The 19,602-nt window shown below is 29.6% G+C and overlaps 2 protein-coding genes across 2 annotated transcripts; both read right to left on the bottom strand.

The window, feature by feature from the left end:
• Window positions 1-3,194: 3,194 nt before the first annotated feature.
• LOC140059008 (mitogen-activated protein kinase kinase kinase zak-1-like) lies at window positions 3,195-4,213 on the bottom strand. The gene has a single exon (XM_072104818.1). It carries the CDS (start codon window positions 4,131-4,133, stop codon window positions 3,216-3,218), a length of 918 nt encoding a protein of 305 aa, XP_071960919.1. The 5' UTR covers window positions 4,134-4,213; the 3' UTR covers window positions 3,195-3,215.
• Window positions 4,214-12,364: 8,151 nt separating this feature from the next.
• On the bottom strand, window positions 12,365-18,493 carry LOC140058310 (uncharacterized). Its single transcript, XM_072103873.1, has 13 exons — window positions 18,466-18,493; window positions 18,235-18,306; window positions 18,061-18,083; window positions 17,421-17,578; window positions 17,038-17,184; window positions 16,549-16,690; window positions 15,928-16,122; window positions 15,214-15,377; window positions 14,818-15,009; window positions 14,558-14,628; window positions 13,586-13,699; window positions 13,249-13,411; window positions 12,365-13,149 (listed from the first exon to the last, which is right to left on the bottom strand). The coding sequence occupies exons 1-13, from the start codon at window positions 18,491-18,493 to the stop codon at window positions 12,846-12,848; spliced, it is 1,773 nt and encodes a 590-aa protein (XP_071959974.1). The 3' UTR covers window positions 12,365-12,845.
• Between the last annotated feature and the right edge of the window lie 1,109 nt (window positions 18,494-19,602).

Raw genomic sequence — 19,602 nt, 5'->3', positions numbered from 1 at the left:
ATTTGTTATTATATTTTCAGTCATTGGCAGTATATTACACAGAGGCGCCTTACAAGACGGAACCACCTTAGCTTCAAGGCGCCTCAGATTAACAAAAACAACATTTTAAAACAACTAACAGAAACATCAGTCAAATCTTCCAGAATTAACAAGAAATTGTTGTATTATATATAATTTAATTTATATAACATATAATATATATATAAATCCAAAGGCAAATTACTGAAAATAATGACAATGCTGTGGTGGGTATCAGTGGCTGGATCTCAATGGAGATACAAAATAAAAGCGAAAAGCTAAACAGAAAAGTTAGCAGAGCCTTCGGGCAACACTAGCCCTTCATCAGTGCAAGTGAAGGAATTTGGTTAACGTCATAGTATAAAGCTGGCAAAACGCAATAATTATGGACAAATCGATTATTAGCTTTGGCTATATGCCTAATATTTAAAAGGAATGAATATAGGCTATATTTCGTTTGTCGATGAATTTTTGAATTCATTAGAGGTAATCTGTGATGGCGCTAGTAAAACTGCTATGCGTGAGTAATTTGTGAATGACGTTGTAGGCTACATACACAAGCCTAGATAGGGACGATATCTACTGCCGATCATTGCGAGAGGAGGGGAGAGTCCGGTAATGTGTCATGATAATGTAAAAAGCCAGAGATGAAATAAAATCACGAATACATTTATTTAGCTGATTGTCGTTGTTTTAGTCGTCGTCAGAAGTTTATCGACCGACATCTATTGTCATGTTTTAGCGTTTCTTTGATTGAATAATTTTGTTTGTATTATAACACAAGTTCATATTGGATTTTCAGTAAATTACCAATGGTTTATTCAAAGTCAACACTGTAACTAATCTCTCACTATTCAATCAAAATATTATTATACTACTATATTGTTGAAAAATGGATTGCGTGATATGAAAATGGATTGATAGTAAAACGTAACAAAGATACGTTCTTGTCTGGTTATTAGGTATTCATGTAGTGATGAAGCGGAGGATTATTTTTGTAGCGTTCCATTTACAATAAATTTTGTTACATAGAAATATTTTGGTTGTGAAGGTCGTTAATTTCGTTGGCGCTAGCATTACTTCTTTTATCAATTTTAACAATTAAGCTAACGTCAAAACATTCAACAATGATAAAATGCCCTGCAACTCTATGACTAGGCCTATCAAGTTCCGGGTCTTGATGAAATGGGACTCAATTTTAATTTAGTGGCAGAATCAACATTTAGTATGAAATTAAGGGTGTTGCCCGGGTCACTAGGGCAACACTCCTGGGTCCGCCCCTGTTATGAGTCAAAATACTGTCTGCAACATTAATTTACAGCCAACTGCTAACAAAGTAAGAAATAAGTTTACTTAGCGAGGGAACACATAGGCCTACTGTACTCTTATATGTTTTTGTTTTTGTTTTGAGGAGCCTATTCATTACAAGCTTTGCTTTCTTTTAGGCTCCTTTACTTTGTAAAACTTTAAAGGGAAATAAATTAAATTAAATGAATTTACTACCCCTTTTCTACGAACTTACTTTGTTATGCTTTTTGTTGTTTTTGCGCCGCGGCTTTAGCCAGCTATATTCCCAGAGGACTACTCATTCAGAAGCTATATCAAGCGGAAGCTATAGTTCTAGAGGCTGACAGTTTTGTAATTTTGTAAACTCGGACGGGTCATTCTCAAATTACAAGCCCTAAAGCACGTCTGGGAGAAGAGAGTCTATGAAAACTTTTGCGGATAATACAGTATTATTGAGATGCATGTAGACGGTAATCTGTAAATTCTTTTTAAAGTGATTTGAATTAAATAAATTCAAAGTAGGATACTTTTTTTCTATTTTTGTGTGTTTAAGTGAACTACTATCTACTCAAAGTAGGCTACAGTACTATAGTTTAGTTTATGCTTATATTTTTGTTCTGTAAAGTGGGCCAGACTATATATTTACGTTACACAAAATGTTTACTACTGATTTTTAAACAAAATAATTGATAACAAATCATTATTTCTGAAGAAAGATCAATAATTTAAGATGTATCGTCCCCTAAAAACATGAAATTGAAGATTAATAAAATCAGACTTTAAGTAGGTAATTTTGCAGTTTTAATAAAGTTATTTACTTCTGTAAAAAAAAAACATTATTTAATTTATAAAAAGAGTAAAGAAACGTTTAATTTTACCAAAAACCATTGTCTGAAAGACAATTTAAATATTTTTTTGCTTTAAATTACATTTTTTTCAGGTAAATAATATTTTTTTTCAATCCATTTTTTGGTTAAAGTGAAAAGCTATTATGTGACATTATAATGACACATTCCAAAGCAAATTTGAAAAAAATATGTTTAGGGAGATAATATATCTTTAAAACTGTTAAGTTAAGAAGCGAGTGGCGTTTTTTGTAAGAAATATTTGTTGTTATATATCCTGTTTTAATAATAATGATCAATAATTTAAAATTGGCCTATGAAATTATTTATTATACAAAATAGTGAATGTTGGATGGTGATTGGATGATGAGTTGACTGCTCTATTTAGGCCTAACTCGTCTCTTGTTATGCAGAGCAGTGAAGTTTTTCAACTCATGAAATATTTAATGGCGTAGGAAGACAACGTCGGCCGCGGTTAAACAATGTAGATGTAGACCTAATGGCAATAACAAATATTCGATCCGATGGAATGATAGAAACACTTTGAAATTAATCATTCTTTATTTATAAAAACTGCTGTGCGTGAATACGTAAACGTGTCACGTGTCAACAAAATTTTTTTTTTATAGTTTGCAAAAGGGGCGGGGCGGCCCCTAAATCCGCCCCTGTAGGTATGTCATATAGTTCTTTAAATATGCTAATTGTATCATTTTAAAATCACATTTATTTCTACTGCACTTAGTTGGTCTAAAACCAACCGATAAGGAGCTTCAAAATGGTACAGTGAATAGCGGCCATCTTGATTTTATGCTAATTAGCCCACTTCCTGATGTCCGATTTTGGTCAACTTTGGAAATGACATTCCTTTGGACTAAATAAACCAGAAAAAATCTGTTGCAAGTTGTTCTAGTCTAATACAACACATTGAATACATACTGTAATTTTATTTGTTTATCTTCATTATGTTGTTGAATTTTTTGTTACTTTTACGTTTTTTTGTAAAGAACTTATTTACTCAGATGTTTTTGGAAAAACACTGGCTTATTACATTACAGTATACCCCAGCTAAATGACTGTAGAATAAAAACTTTTACCGTTATCTATCAAAAACCTTCTGAACTTCTCCAGATATTCTAGCACTTCGTCAATTTCGCACCTTTGTACCCCTGCGCTGCTCCAACACTGTTTTATCATTGGACGCAATACCTCCGGAAAGTCGTTTGGAATCTCAAGAAAAGTACCGTTAATTACATTCATTATCATTTCAACCTCTCCAAAGCCTTTCCACGGTTCCTGGCAAGTCCATAATTCCCATAGAACAACACAAAACGAGTAAACATCCGATGTTTTAGATACAATTCTTGGATGTTGGAGAACTTCAGGTGCAGCCCAACATCTTGTAAAGCCTCCTGCAGATGTAATGGCAGTCACTGTGGTACATGCATTTTGTAGTTCTTTACAACTTCCAAAATCACACAATTTAAGTACGTTAAACCCGTTTTCCTTGACATCGCTTAATAGAACATTTGGTGATTTAATGTCTTTGTGGATTATGTTCTTCTTGTGCAAGTACTGAAGGGCAGAAGCGATGTCAATACTCCACTGAACAAACTGAGATTCTGGTAATCTGAAGAGTATTCCCGCAGTTTGACTTTGCTCTCTATTTCTGGTTAAAAAATTTGACAAATTTCCCTCAGATGCCAATTCCAGGACAATGCCATGTAAGCTCATCACACCACCATGTGGTTTATAAAGACCGTAGAATTTTATGATATTTTTGTGATCAAGATCTTTAAGAATACAGGCTTCCTCACGCTGGCTTTCTAGTCTTTGATAAAACTTCACGGCTACTCCAATGTTGTTGTTAACCGTTTTACGTGTAGCTTTATACACAACCGAAGCGAAGCCTTCCCCAAGCACAATATACTCTCCGAACTCAATTTCATCCTTTGGAATAAAAAACTCCCAATTTGACTCACTCATTTCAAATTAAGATCGAAATAAAAAATTAAACAATCACGGATAGATCAAACTGTTCCTACATTAGTTTCTGCAGACTCATATTCTGTGTATTGACTCTGGATTTATGCATGATTACCTTTCGTTACGTATACTGATCGACAGATGTATTGTTTGTTCTCCTCATGAAGGAAATAAAGTATTTTTATATCCTCCATGCTGACCTTTAAAACGGAAGAACACTCTCGATTCATACAAAATGATTATGTTTATTTTTACATTGTATAGATAGACAAGTTAAGATTCAAAGTATGTGCAGTAAAAAAAATCTGTATAACGAACAAACAAACACACAAACAAACGTACAAACTCTCTCACTTATAATATAGATTATATTATATATTTGATATCGGTAACCATAGAGTCCCCTCCTTGTAATCGTAATTCAAAAAGTCGGTGGTGAAATGACACAGCATGTTATATATCTCGTGACCTAGTCTGAGATTTACGGAGGTTACTGGCGAACTCTCTTCTCTTAATTATATACGGCTTATTTTCTTTGAATAGAATGTTAAATCATGTGTTTCCGACCGCGAAGTAATATGCAAAATATGACACTAGTATTTTGTGATGTATTCCATTCTCACGTTATTTTGGTCTCACGCCTATTCAAATGTATTGCTTCCAAGTTATGTTATTGTAACTGTGAATCTTAACTTGACTATCTATACAATGTAACAATAACTTTTGACTATTTTGTAAACATTTTGTATGGATCGAACCTCTCCATACAAGAGTGTTTTTCCGTTTTAATATATACATATTAAGTATACATACTGTGTGCATATTAAGTATACATACTGTGTACATATTAGGTATACATACTGTGTACATATTAAGGTATACATACTGTGTACATATTAAGTATACATACTGTGTACATATTAAGTATACATACTGTGTACATATTAAGTATACATACTGTGTACATATTAAGTATACATACTGTGTATATATTAAGTATACATACTGTGTACATATTAAGTATACATACTGTGTACATATTAAGTATACATACTGTGTACATATTAAGTATACATACTGTGTGCATATTAAGTATACATACTGTGTACATATTAGGTATACATACTGTGTACATATTAAGTATACATACTGTGTGCATATTAAGTATACATACTGTGTGCATATTAAGTATACATACTGTGTACATATTAGGTATACATACTGTGTACATATTAAGGTATACATACTGTGTACATATTAAGTATACATACTGTGTACATATTAAGTATACATACTGTGTACATATTAAGTATACATACTGTGTACATATTAAGTATACATACTGTGTACATATTAAGTATACATACTGTGTACATATTAAGTATACATACTGTGTATATATTAAGTATACATACTGTGTACATATTAAGTATACATACTGTGTACATATTAAGTATACATACTGTGTACATATTAAGTATACATACTGTGTGCATATTAAGTATACATACTGTGTACATATTAGGTATACATACTGTGTACATATTAAGTATACATACTGTGTGCATATTAAGTATACATACTGTGTGCATATTAAGTATACATACTGTGTACATATTAGGTATACATACTGTGTACATATTAAGGTATACATACTGTGTACATATTAAGTATACATACTGTGTACATATTAAGTATACATACTGTGTACATATTAAGTATACATACTGTGTACATATTAAGTATACATACTGTGTATATATTAAGTATACATACTGTGTACATATTAAGTATACATACTGTGTACATATTAAGTATACATACTGTGTACATATTAAGTATACATACTGTGTGCATATTAAGTATACATACTGTGTACATATTAGGTATACATACTGTGTACATATTAAGTATACATACTGTGTACATATTAAGGTATACATACTGTGTACATATTAAGTATACATACTGTGTACATATTAAGTATACATACTGTGTACATATTAAGTATACATACTGTGTGCATATTAAGTATACATACTGTGTACATATTAGGTATACATACTGTGTACATATTAGGTATACATACTGTGTACATATTAAGTATACATACTGTGTACATATTAAGGTATACATACTGTGTACATATTAAGTATACATACTGTGTACATATTAGGTATACATACTGTGTACATATTAAGTATACATACTGTGTACATATTAGGTATACATACTGTGTACATATTAGGTATAGGGCCTACATACTGTGTACATATTAAGGTATACATACTGTGTACATATTAAGTATACATACTGTGTACATATTAAGTATACATACTGTGTACATATTAAGGTATACATACTGTGTACATATTAAGTATACATACTGTGTACATATTAAGGTATACATACTGTGTACATATTAAGTATACATACTGTGTACATATTAAGTATACATACTGTGTACATATTAAGTATACATACTGTGTACATATTAAGTATACATACTGTGTACATATTAAATATATATACTGTGTACATATTAAGTATACATACTGTGTATATATTATGTATACATACTGTGTACATATTAGGTATACATACTGTGTACATATTAAGTATACATACTGTGTACATATTAAGTATACATACTGTGTACATATTAAGTATACATACTGTGTACATATTAAATATATATACTGTGTACATATTAAGTATACATACTGTGTATATATTATGTATAGATACTGTGTACATATTAGGTATACATACTTTGTACATATTAAGGTATACATACTGTGTACATATTAAGTATACATACTGTGTACATATTAAGTATACATACTGTGTACATATTAAGTATACATACTGTGTGCATATTAAGTATACATACTGTGTACATATTAGGTATACATACTGTGTACATATTAAGTATACATACTGTGTGCATATTAAGTATACATACTGTGTGCATATTAAGTATACATACTGTGTACATATTAGGTATACATACTGTGTACATATTAAGGTATACATACTGTGTACATATTAAGTATACATACTGTGTACATATTAAGTATACATACTGTGTACATATTAAGTATACATACTGTGTACATATTAAGTATACATACTGTGTACATATTAAGTATACATACTGTGTACATATTAAGTATACATACTGTGTATATATTAAGTATACATACTGTGTACATATTAAGTATACATACTGTGTACATATTAAGTATACATACTGTGTACATATTAAGTATACATACTGTGTGCATATTAAGTATACATACTGTGTACATATTAGGTATACATACTGTGTACATATTAAGTATACATACTGTGTGCATATTAAGTATACATACTGTGTGCATATTAAGTATACATACTGTGTACATATTAGGTATACATACTGTGTACATATTAAGGTATACATACTGTGTACATATTAAGTATACATACTGTGTACATATTAAGTATACATACTGTGTACATATTAAGTATACATACTGTGTACATATTAAGTATACATACTGTGTATATATTAAGTATACATACTGTGTACATATTAAGTATACATACTGTGTACATATTAAGTATACATACTGTGTACATATTAAGTATACATACTGTGTGCATATTAAGTATACATACTGTGTACATATTAGGTATACATACTGTGTACATATTAAGTATACATACTGTGTACATATTAAGGTATACATACTGTGTACATATTAAGTATACATACTGTGTACATATTAAGTATACATACTGTGTACATATTAAGTATACATACTGTGTGCATATTAAGTATACATACTGTGTACATATTAGGTATACATACTGTGTACATATTAGGTATACATACTGTGTACATATTAAGTATACATACTGTGTACATATTAAGGTATACATACTGTGTACATATTAAGTATACATACTGTGTACATATTAGGTATACATACTGTGTACATATTAAGTATACATACTGTGTACATATTAGGTATACATACTGTGTACATATTAGGTATAGGGCCTACATACTGTGTACATATTAAGGTATACATACTGTGTACATATTAAGTATACATACTGTGTACATATTAAGTATACATACTGTGTACATATTAAGGTATACATACTGTGTACATATTAAGTATACATACTGTGTACATATTAAGGTATACATACTGTGTACATATTAAGTATACATACTGTGTACATATTAAGTATACATACTGTGTACATATTAAGTATACATACTGTGTACATATTAAGTATACATACTGTGTACATATTAAATATATATACTGTGTACATATTAAGTATACATACTGTGTATATATTATGTATACATACTGTGTACATATTAGGTATACATACTGTGTACATATTAAGTATACATACTGTGTACATATTAAGTATACATACTGTGTACATATTAAGTATACATACTGTGTACATATTAAATATATATACTGTGTACATATTAAGTATACATACTGTGTATATATTATGTATAGATACTGTGTACATATTAGGTATACATACTTTGTACATATTAAGGTATACATACTGTGTACATATTAAGTATACATACTGTGTACATATTAAGTATACATACTGTGTACATATTAAGTATACATACTGTGTACATATTAGGTATACATACTTTGTACATATTAAGTATACATACTGTGTACATATTAAGTATACATACTGTGTACATATTAGGTATACATACTGTGTACATATTAAGGTATACATACTGTGTACATATTAAGGTATACATACTGTGTACATATTAAGTATACATACTGTGTACATATTAGGTATACATACTGTGTACATATTAAGTATACATACTGTGTACATATTAGGTATACATACTGTGTACATATTAGGTATAGGGCCTACATACTGTGTACATATTAAGGTATACATACTGTGTACATATTAAGTATACATACTGTGTACATATTAAGTATACATACTGTGTACATATTAAATATATATACTGTGTACATATTAAGTATACATACTGTGTATATATTATGTATACATACTGTGTACATATTAGGTATACATACTGTGTACATATTAAGTATACATACTGTGTACATATTAAGTATACATACTGTGTACATATTAAGTATACATACTGTGTACATATTAAATATATATACTGTGTACATATTAAGTATACATACTGTGTATATATTATGTATAGATACTGTGTACATATTAGGTATACATACTTTGTACATATTAAGGTATACATACTGTGTACATATTAAGTATACATACTGTGTACATATTAAGTATACATACTGTGTACATATTAGGTATACATACTGTGTACATATTAAGTATACATACTGTGTACATATTAAATATATATACTGTGTACATATTAAGTATACATACTGTGTATATATTATGTATACATACTGTGTACATATTAGGTATACATACTGTGTACATATTAAGTATACATACTGTGTACATATTAAGTATACATACTGTGTACATATTAAGTATACATACTGTGTACATATTAAATATATATACTGTGTACATATTAAGTATACATACTGTGTATATATTATGTATACATACTGTGTACATATTAGGTATACATACTTTGTACATATTAAGTATACATACTGTGTACATATTAAGTATACATACTGTGTACATATTAAGTATACATACTGTGTACATATTAAGTATACATACTGTGTACATATTAGGTATACATACTGTGTACATATTAAGGTATACATACTGTGTACATATTAAGTATACATACTGTGTACATATTAAGTATACATACTGTGTACATATTAAGTATACATACTGTGTACATATTAAGTATACATACTGTGTACATATTAAGTATACATACTGTGTACATATTAAGTATACATACTGTGTACATATTAAGTATACATACTGTGTACATATTAGGTATACATACTGTGTACATATTAAGTATACATACTGTGTACATATTAGGTATACATACTTTGTACATATTAAGTATACATACTGTGTACATATTAGGTATACATACTGTGAAAATATTAGGTATACATACTGTGTACATATTAGGTATACATACTGTGTACATATTAAGTATACATACTGTGTACATATTAGGTATACATACTGTGTACATATTAGGTATACATACTGTGTACATATTAAGTATACATACTGTGTACATATTAGGTATACATACTGTGTACATATTAGGTATACATACTGTGTACATATTAGGTATACATACTGTGTACATATTAGGTATACATACTGTGTACATATTAAGGTATACATACTGTGTACATATTAAGTATACATACTGTGTACATATTAGGTATACATACTGTGTACATATTAAGTATACAGTACCTTTGCTTGTTCTATTTAAGGAACAGCTGTAGATGCAAAATTCGAATAACTCTTATGGGGATACACAAACTCGATGAAGACCACAACCACAATTGAAGGAGAAATAGAAAGAATAAAAAAAAAAACTATAATAACTAGAACCAATCTACAGTATTAACAGCATTAAACTCTCTATAAAAAAAACCCAAACGTTATGAATGTATGTATATAGACTAAACAACATTACCATTCAATGGCACGACACGACAAAGAATACCATAAATAAAATGCATGGAATGTAACAAACAAAAGACCAGTGACGTATTGCGGTCAGAAACAAATGTATTTGGCAAAAAAACCCCAATTCTCCCTATAATGGCGGGAGTCTCTTTTTAGTCACTTCCCGATCTCCCGATAAAATGCAATTTCCCTCCGATATTTTGGATAAACACAAATATTCCGATATTTCTAATTTAAAAAAGAAAATGCTAATCAGTCGCCCTCAGGAGATGGATTCAAGATTTCAGGAAAGCGCTAATGATATATTTAAGGAAGGACCGGTCTCTTCATTTTTGTCTGAGGTATATAGGGCAGTAGATCTACAACTTATTCTATATTGATATATACAGTTATTAATAGTTTGCTGACAAAAAAGGAGAATGTAAAGAGAGTGCGCATAAACTGTTTTTTTATAAATTGTTTTTATGTATAATACAAATCCTAAACAAAATCGAAACAAACTAGTTGATTTACGGACTAACAATTGCAAAATTCAGTGTCTAATAACGCCGTGTATTAGTAATAATATTGGTTTTGTTGTTGTTGCAGTTCTAAATTACAATAATGCTAAATAATTTAATTGAAAATTATTTTCAATTATGCAAATTATTCTTATACGGACCAATCTTAAGGTACTCATCATCATGCTAATTATTCTTATTATAAGGGCCAATCTTAAGGTACCCGTAATTATGCTAATTATTCTTATTATACGGACTAATCTTAAATACTTACTCATCATTATGCTAATTATTATTATTATACGGACCAATCTTAATGTACTCATCATTATGCTAATTATTCTTACTATACAGACCCATCTTAAGGTACTCATCATTATGCTAATTATTCTCATTATACGGAGCAATCTTAAGGTACTCATCATTATGCTAATTATTCTCATTATACGGAGCAATCTTAAGGTACTCATCATTATGCTAATTATTCTTATTATACGGAGCAATCTTAAGGTACTCATCATTATGCTAATTATTATTATTATACGGACCAATCTTAATGTACTCATCATTATGCTAATTATTCTTATTATACGGACAAAGCTTAAGGTACTCATCATTATGCTAATTATTCTTATTATACGGACAAATCTTAAGGTACTCATCATTATGCTAATTATTCTTATTATACGGACAAATCTTAAGGTACTCATCATTATGCTAATTATTCTCATTATACGGAGCAATCTTAAGGTACTCATCATTATGCTAATTATTCTTATTATACGGAGCAATCTTAAGGTACTCATCATTGCCTAAAGACATAAAATAAATAAATAAAATCATTATGCTAATTATTATTATTATACGGACCAATCTTAATGTACTCATCATTATGCTAATTACTCTTACTATACGGACCCATCTTAAGGTACTCATCATTATGCTAATTATTCTCATTATACGGAGCAATCTTAAGGTACTCATCATTATGCTAATTATTCTCATTATACGGAGCAATCTTAAGGTACTCATCATTATGCTAATTATTCTTATTATACGGAGCAATCTTAAGGTACTCATCATTATGCTAATTATTATTATTATACGGACCAATCTTAATGTACTCATCATTATGCTAATTATTCTTATTATACGGACAAAGCTTAAGGTACTCATCATTATGCTAATTATTCTTATTATACGGACAAATCTTAAGGTACTCATCATTATGCTAATTATTCTTATTATACGGACAAATCTTAAGGTACTCATCATTATGCTAATTATTCTTATTATACGGACCAATCTTAAGGTACCCGTCATTATGCAAATTATTCTTATTATACGGACCGATCTTAAAGTACTCATCATTATGCTAATTATTCTTATTATACGGACAAATCTTAAGGTACTCATCATTATGCTAATTATTCTTATTATACGGACAAATCTTAAGGTACTCATCATTATGCTAATTATTCTTATTATACGGACCAATCTTAAGGTACTCATCATTATGCAAATTATTCTTATTATACGGACCGATCTTAAAGTACTCATCATTATGCTAATTATTCTTATTATACGGAGCAACCTTAACGTACCCGCCGTCATCAAACTCAATGTCAGAACAAATGTAGTCATAGTGGGAGGTTCGGTCTAATACGCTGCAAGATGTTTCCACATTACCAACACGTATTTCTTGATACAAGTCTGTGTCCTTAGGTGCAATACATGCATTCTGATTCATCAGAAGCCTACTGATAGGCCTAAAATAAAATGATAATCGTTTTGATTTATCTTTAGACGATTTCCTGGGGTTTCTAGTAGTTGTGTCACGGTCTTTCTTTCTAACTTGGATGGCATCGTTGCTAAAATAAAAAAATAAATTAATAATTATTTACAATGAACAAGATACGAATACATATTCAATAAAATAACATCTTTGAGATACAAAAAAAAATGTTTACTTATAGCTTGATTTGTCGTCTTCATATTCATTTTCTCTTTCTTTTTTACACCGAAGTTTTATTTTCTGGCCATAGCTATATTGTTCATCCCGTTGTGATCCTAAAATTGTGCTTGGAAACCACCCAGACATTCCGTCACGTTGACGTATACCTCTTACCCAAACTAAATAAAAATATAACAGGAATTATGTAAATCATGAATTCAAGTTCACTTAATGTAAATCATTCATTTGTAAATCACTCTATGTAGGCATGTTTTTGTTGTCTTCTCCAAATTAGACATTAATAAACATTCCTCGATAGAATGCAAGAATACAAGTTCCAGTCAAATATTTACTTTCATTCTTGACTTGTCGATTTTCAAGAAGTTCCACAAAGTCATTCACATCCAGTTGAAGTTCGTCGTCTTTGTTAGTGACAAAAACCGTTGTTACAATGTGTATTGGTCGACCTATAAATAAAAACCTTCTGATTAAGTAATTGCTTAACAGTATAATATTCATAGCCTAATATAAAAGTAAAACGTCTTCGCCCATTTAAAGATCAATTTGTGACACACTACTTGTTTTACCGTTTGATAGAAAAATATACAGTAGTATTATTAACATAGGATTATGCTTATAGGCCTACTAAAAATAAAAAAAATTGATATACCTTTTTTCATCTCGAAATTGGTTACTCATAATAGTACTCTTTAAAGATGTATTGTCCCTTGAAACACAAAAAAATGAAGGTCAAAATATTCTAAATTTAAAGTGGCCATATCAAAGTAATATTAAAGTTATTCACTTTAAGTCGAAAATTTGAGCCAAAAACAACAAGTTTACATAATTAACAGGTAAATTAGTTTGATTACATTTCATCTGGAAAATCGTCACGAGCGAAAGTAAACAAAGATTTCAAACCATGAGTACGCATTATGCATATATTGCTAAATTAGGATTGTTTACAACTCGTCACGGTTAAGAAGGTATTTTCACACAGATCATGAGGAAGTTTTATGATTATGCATACAGAGTAGCCAAACAAGCGCGTTTCATTATGGGATATGTTTTGATTGAAAACTTTGACTGGAAGTCAAAGTTATTTTTTTACCAAAAAAACGTCTGTATTTCAGTTAAATTTTTTTTTTTTCGAAAAATTTTTGGTGATAGTTAATAACTATTATGATACTTCAAAATGACCCACCTTTTTTCGAAATCTATTATTTTTTATTTTTTTGGAATTAGTCAAAGGGACAATACATCTTTAATGTATATTATGAGACATTTTATTTTAATATATAAATTCAAAAAAAATAATTGCCTACTATAATCATCATATTTTCCAGATTCACCAGTAGCCACGACGAGTGCTGCTTTCCATTCTTTGAAATCTTTCCTAAACATACAGTAAATGAAGTCGTTATTACAAAAAAACTTAACAAACACACAAGTACAGATTGCTTAAGATCTCATAATTTTTTCTCGCACTTTGATTTGTAAATGTTTTGCATTATGTTTCTAAACATGCGCATTTTCCTACTCGAAAGCTGCGTGTGGCGCGTCAATAAAAGGTTCTGACACTTACTCAATTTGGTCACTCCCTGAGGTAAATCCAAGAAGGTATTCCACTGGCTGATAATCGTCTACGAGGCCTACTTTCTTATATATCCACAACTTAAACAAAAAACCTTTTTCAGGCATCCAACTTTTTCTGTTTCTTGCGTCAACAACTTCAATATCAGTATAATTTCGATCATAGCAATTACAAAATTGTTTCCTGAAACAATCAACTTTTAATTGATTTAATTTGAATGGTGTAGACAAGACAGATTTTAAATTAAACTACCATTGTTAGTCCAAAACTTTAATGACAAAGTGTATGTAAGTTTATAGGTCAAAGCGTTTAGTTTTAAAACGAAATCTTTACAATCAATTTTATTTAAAAAAAATTATAAGTTTAAATAAAAATATTGTTACTTACGATGTCAAAATAATGACTGAGGCTGAAGCGTAAATATGAATCTCTTTTTGTGAATATTTCTTTCTAATATTCTTCAGTGGGTTTCCGTCGTCAGTCTTTCTCTTGGTATATAACATAAAACAACCGTGCTTTTTTAACCAATCATCTTTTATTTGTGATAGTTTCTATAGTTTAGAAAGAGAATAGTAACATAAGAAGCTTTGTATCCGTCTTCTTGTACGTCATTTACCTAGCTTAAGTAGGAGTAGGATTGTCAAATGCCCCTCATAAAAAACAAGGCCATATACATAGCGGCAGTCGCGTGCTCAAGTTAGTGTTTACCTACCGACCAACCGACCGACATAGTGAGCTGTAGAGTAGCGTTGCACGCGACTAAAAATAATGGTAGCTAAGTGCGTAACTTTTTTTACAGAGAGAAAGGCATCAACATTATTATGCACAAACTAGCAACCAATTAAAATCAAATAAAATAATATTAAAATATTAACAGTTAAAAGTAATTTAGTGTTTCTTTAATATGGAAAAGAGGCAGTTTTCGGGTAGGCCTATTTCAAGCTATTCAATACACTATAACATTATATACTGACGGACCTACCCGTGTATTTTGGGCGACATCCTAAATATGTTGAGACATACATAATTATAATATGTAAATCAAGTAACTTTAAATTGGTAAATATAAAAAAAGAATCAACCGAACAAACTTTAACTTACGTATAATAATTGACGATCTTTTGATACCAGTTCAGTTGGTAAGTTGAGCAGCACTGACGTCATGTGTAAGTCTTTTTCTACACTTTTCGTGAGTTCTTGTTCTTCTTGAATAAGTTTCTCTAGCATATGAATTGTATGTATTTGCAACCGATGGTTAGGCTGGTCGGTTGGACCTTTAAATGCTTTGTTTAGAGCCTGGACAAATCAATCAATTAAATCAATAACATACAAATGGATAGTGCAGGAACAATAAATCGAATCAGCAGCTAGTGACGCTACTATAATATGATAATATCATGTTTCTTTAATATTGAAAAGATGATGATTTGTTCTGGTATTTCAAGCTACAACATCATTATAAAGTTATACATTAGCTGCTCCACCTCTGACTGACTATAACCCTAGCCGTTTTCGAATTAATGTTCATTGCCTAATGTGTTTATATATATATATATAAATAAATGCTACCTCATCTTTATCGTTTCAAATTAATTAATTAAATTTCAGTATATCACAGGGCGGTTTAGAATTAATGTTCTTTGCCTCTTGTGTTTATATATATATATATATATATATATATATATATATATATATATATATTTATTATTAAATAAATGTTACCTTAGACTTTCTATAAAGAGACGTTAGCCATTCCTGAGGTTTCGAAATCCGTAACTGCAAGTCCATCTCAGAAATACGGCTTTTTGTTTTGACATTTCGCTCAAAATTTCCAAGCACTTGTATAAGTGCTCTATTATGTTCTCTGATTAAAAGTAAATATTTTTTTAAAAACTTGTTTTTTGTTTATTAAAGAAAAACGGCAAATGTTGACATTCAAGAAGCCCTTACATAAACACGAGATAAAAGAAACATGTAAATCAAAGTACAAGCATCTCAAAATAGAAATCAATACAAAAAACAAACTAGAAAATCATTTACTAATCACTATAACAAAATAAAATATCAGTAAGGAAGCATTGTTTTGTGTGTTTATAGAAATCTTTAGGAGTGATAACAAAATGGGTTTCTTTAACGCACCGTACCCTAATCGTAAAATAGCCTATGTTTACGTAAGCTTTCATCACTAAAGTCTATTACACTATACTGTACCTTTGGAATTGAAGCATATTCCGTTGAAAAGGCAAGTTGGCTTGATATTCAACAATTGGCTTAAACGAACCTTCCTTCAATCGTTTATTTAGTTCAGTAAAGTATGCGAAACTGTCTAGACGATTACCTTCTAACACACTGTCAAAACTTTAAGAGAAGATAACGTTATTTTGTAGCATTGAGTTGCGTCAATTACATATCTTATCACAATATATGAGTGAAAAGATTCGATTCATAGAGGTATTTTTAAATTTGATCATAAACGCAAAATGAAATTTAAATTAAATTCGGTATAATTGTTAATGATATGAAATATTTGTGAATACCAAAGTAATAAACTTGTCTTTATAAATCTTCTTTATTATTCATTATCGAATTAATACCTTTCAATCATGTCTTTGACTTCCATTATATTACGGAAAATATGATACTTTACTCCTTCTTCAATAATTTGACTGCAGAACTTCATGATATATAATTCATGAAGTTTTGAAAGACTTTTAATGGTCGCCTTGTTCAGATCAGCAATACCTAATAATTTCTTTGTAAAAAAAAAAGAAAAAGAACATAAATAAAAGCACATGTTGTATTATAGCATTTGTATGTATTGAAGAAGTATATGAACTACATAATCAACCACAAATGCACAATGGTACAATTAAAATGTTGTCCGCAATGGTACACGTTTTCTACTGTATGGATAATAAACGTATTTTTTTTAAAGATAATTTTTGCTGAAGTTAAAAACTCAAGAAACTAAAAAAAGATTTTAAATAAAAGCATGCAGAATAAATCTGGTAAACTCGTTTACAGACTACATTAGCATTTATCATTCCGTAATCAATATTATTAGTACTTAAAAATATATATTTTTCAAATTAAGAATTCACAAAAGAATATTTATTCAGACGGTATGTAATTTATATTTTGTTTCTATTGAGGGAAGAACATTTTCTCTTAAGTTAGTTATTAAGTCTTATTATAAGAACTTCATTAACCAGAAAAAAAAAATGAAATACTAACTTCCACTTCAAGATCTTTCTTTTCTATAAAAAAAAAAAACATTTTTTGAGCAACAGAAAATAATACACACACTAACTAAATAATAGTAGGCCTACAGTAAATATTAGAAGACAATGTGACACATAATCACTACATATTACAAAAGGAATATTCAATATGCTATGCCAACAGTACCTATTCTATGATTCAGTTGACATTCAGACGGAGAATGTTCCTTTGTTTTATCCAGTATCTCCAAAGTTGTACCTAAGAATTAGAATTATACATATTGTGTTAGACGGATCTAAAAAAGTAAATAAAAATATTAAACTATGTAAACAAAATCTTTAACATTCACTATCTGTATTGACAATAAATCATATCATTGTTAATCTTTTGAGCTATATTATACCGTACCACTTTTACCTCCTTCTTCTTTCTTTACATGAAACATTTTACATTCTATTAATTTAAAATGTAGGCTAAAGCTTACTATAATATTCCATTTCCTGTGCTAAATCTTCTTCTTCTGAAAACTTCAATACTGTAGACCATTCAGGAATTTCAGATCTGTAATAACGGTTAAAAACGTATGGAAGATCCAATTGACAATCAACATGGTAGAGCAGTCAAAAATTAATATGAACTGTATCATTGAGAATGCCTCCATATTTAAGAAGTTACGAAGCTTGCATTATTAAACAATGTCTGATTATGAGGGAGAAGTGACATGTTTATATTTCTACAGTGTTTTTTTTTAAACATGACACAATAAATGCTTTACCTGTCTTCAAAATAAAGTACATAGTTTTGAACAGAATTCCTTCGAATAGGATCCAATTTGGTCAATACAACTCTTTCTCCGGTTGTGTGCTCTCCCTCTATTCTGAAGTTGTTTTCAACATTGTAACCTCCATGAAATCTTATATCTTTCTTGTGAATACAATCTATCATCTTGTAATAGTTTCTGAGAAAACAACATTAAACAAAATAATTGCAATATTATTTTTTGTACAAATACAAAAATAAATACGTTTATTCATCGAATCATAATGTGAAAACAAATTATATATAAATAATGCGAAATGGGGGTCTCAGGAAATCTGGAAGCTTTTTATGAAAGATACCTCAGATTACATAACAATAATTAAAATTGGTTTTCTTAAAAGGAGAATCAAAAACTTGTTTAAGTGGCCGTACGCAAATAATCTTACCCTTTCGGTTGTACAATTAGAACGGTGGTAACAAAAGCAATCATTGTGTATTCCTTTTTCTCTGTTGTTTGTTTCTTTCCTCGCACTGAGTCCTCTAAAACGGTAACGGGGCCTCTCTTTTTAACCCAACTTTCTCCACACACCATTCTTTTGAACTTAGGTTTTGGGGATTAAAAATATGTAGATAATTACCAAAATAGAAAGATAATAAACAACACTGCTATATTTGTGTCTGTAATCTAATTCAATAAAATAGAAATAAAGAATTTAAATTTAATATAAACAAAATACTTGGACTGTTTTGTTATTCTTTTCGTCTGGCGAAAATGTCAGCTTGTGTATCAAAGAT

Source organism: Antedon mediterranea, chromosome 9 (genome assembly GCF_964355755.1).
Source record: "Antedon mediterranea chromosome 9, ecAntMedi1.1, whole genome shotgun sequence".
In the NCBI taxonomy this organism is placed as follows: Eukaryota; Metazoa; Echinodermata; class Crinoidea; order Comatulida; family Antedonidae; genus Antedon; species Antedon mediterranea.
Note: the sequence above shows the minus strand (reverse complement) of the source record. Positions and strands in the feature narration are given on the sequence as shown.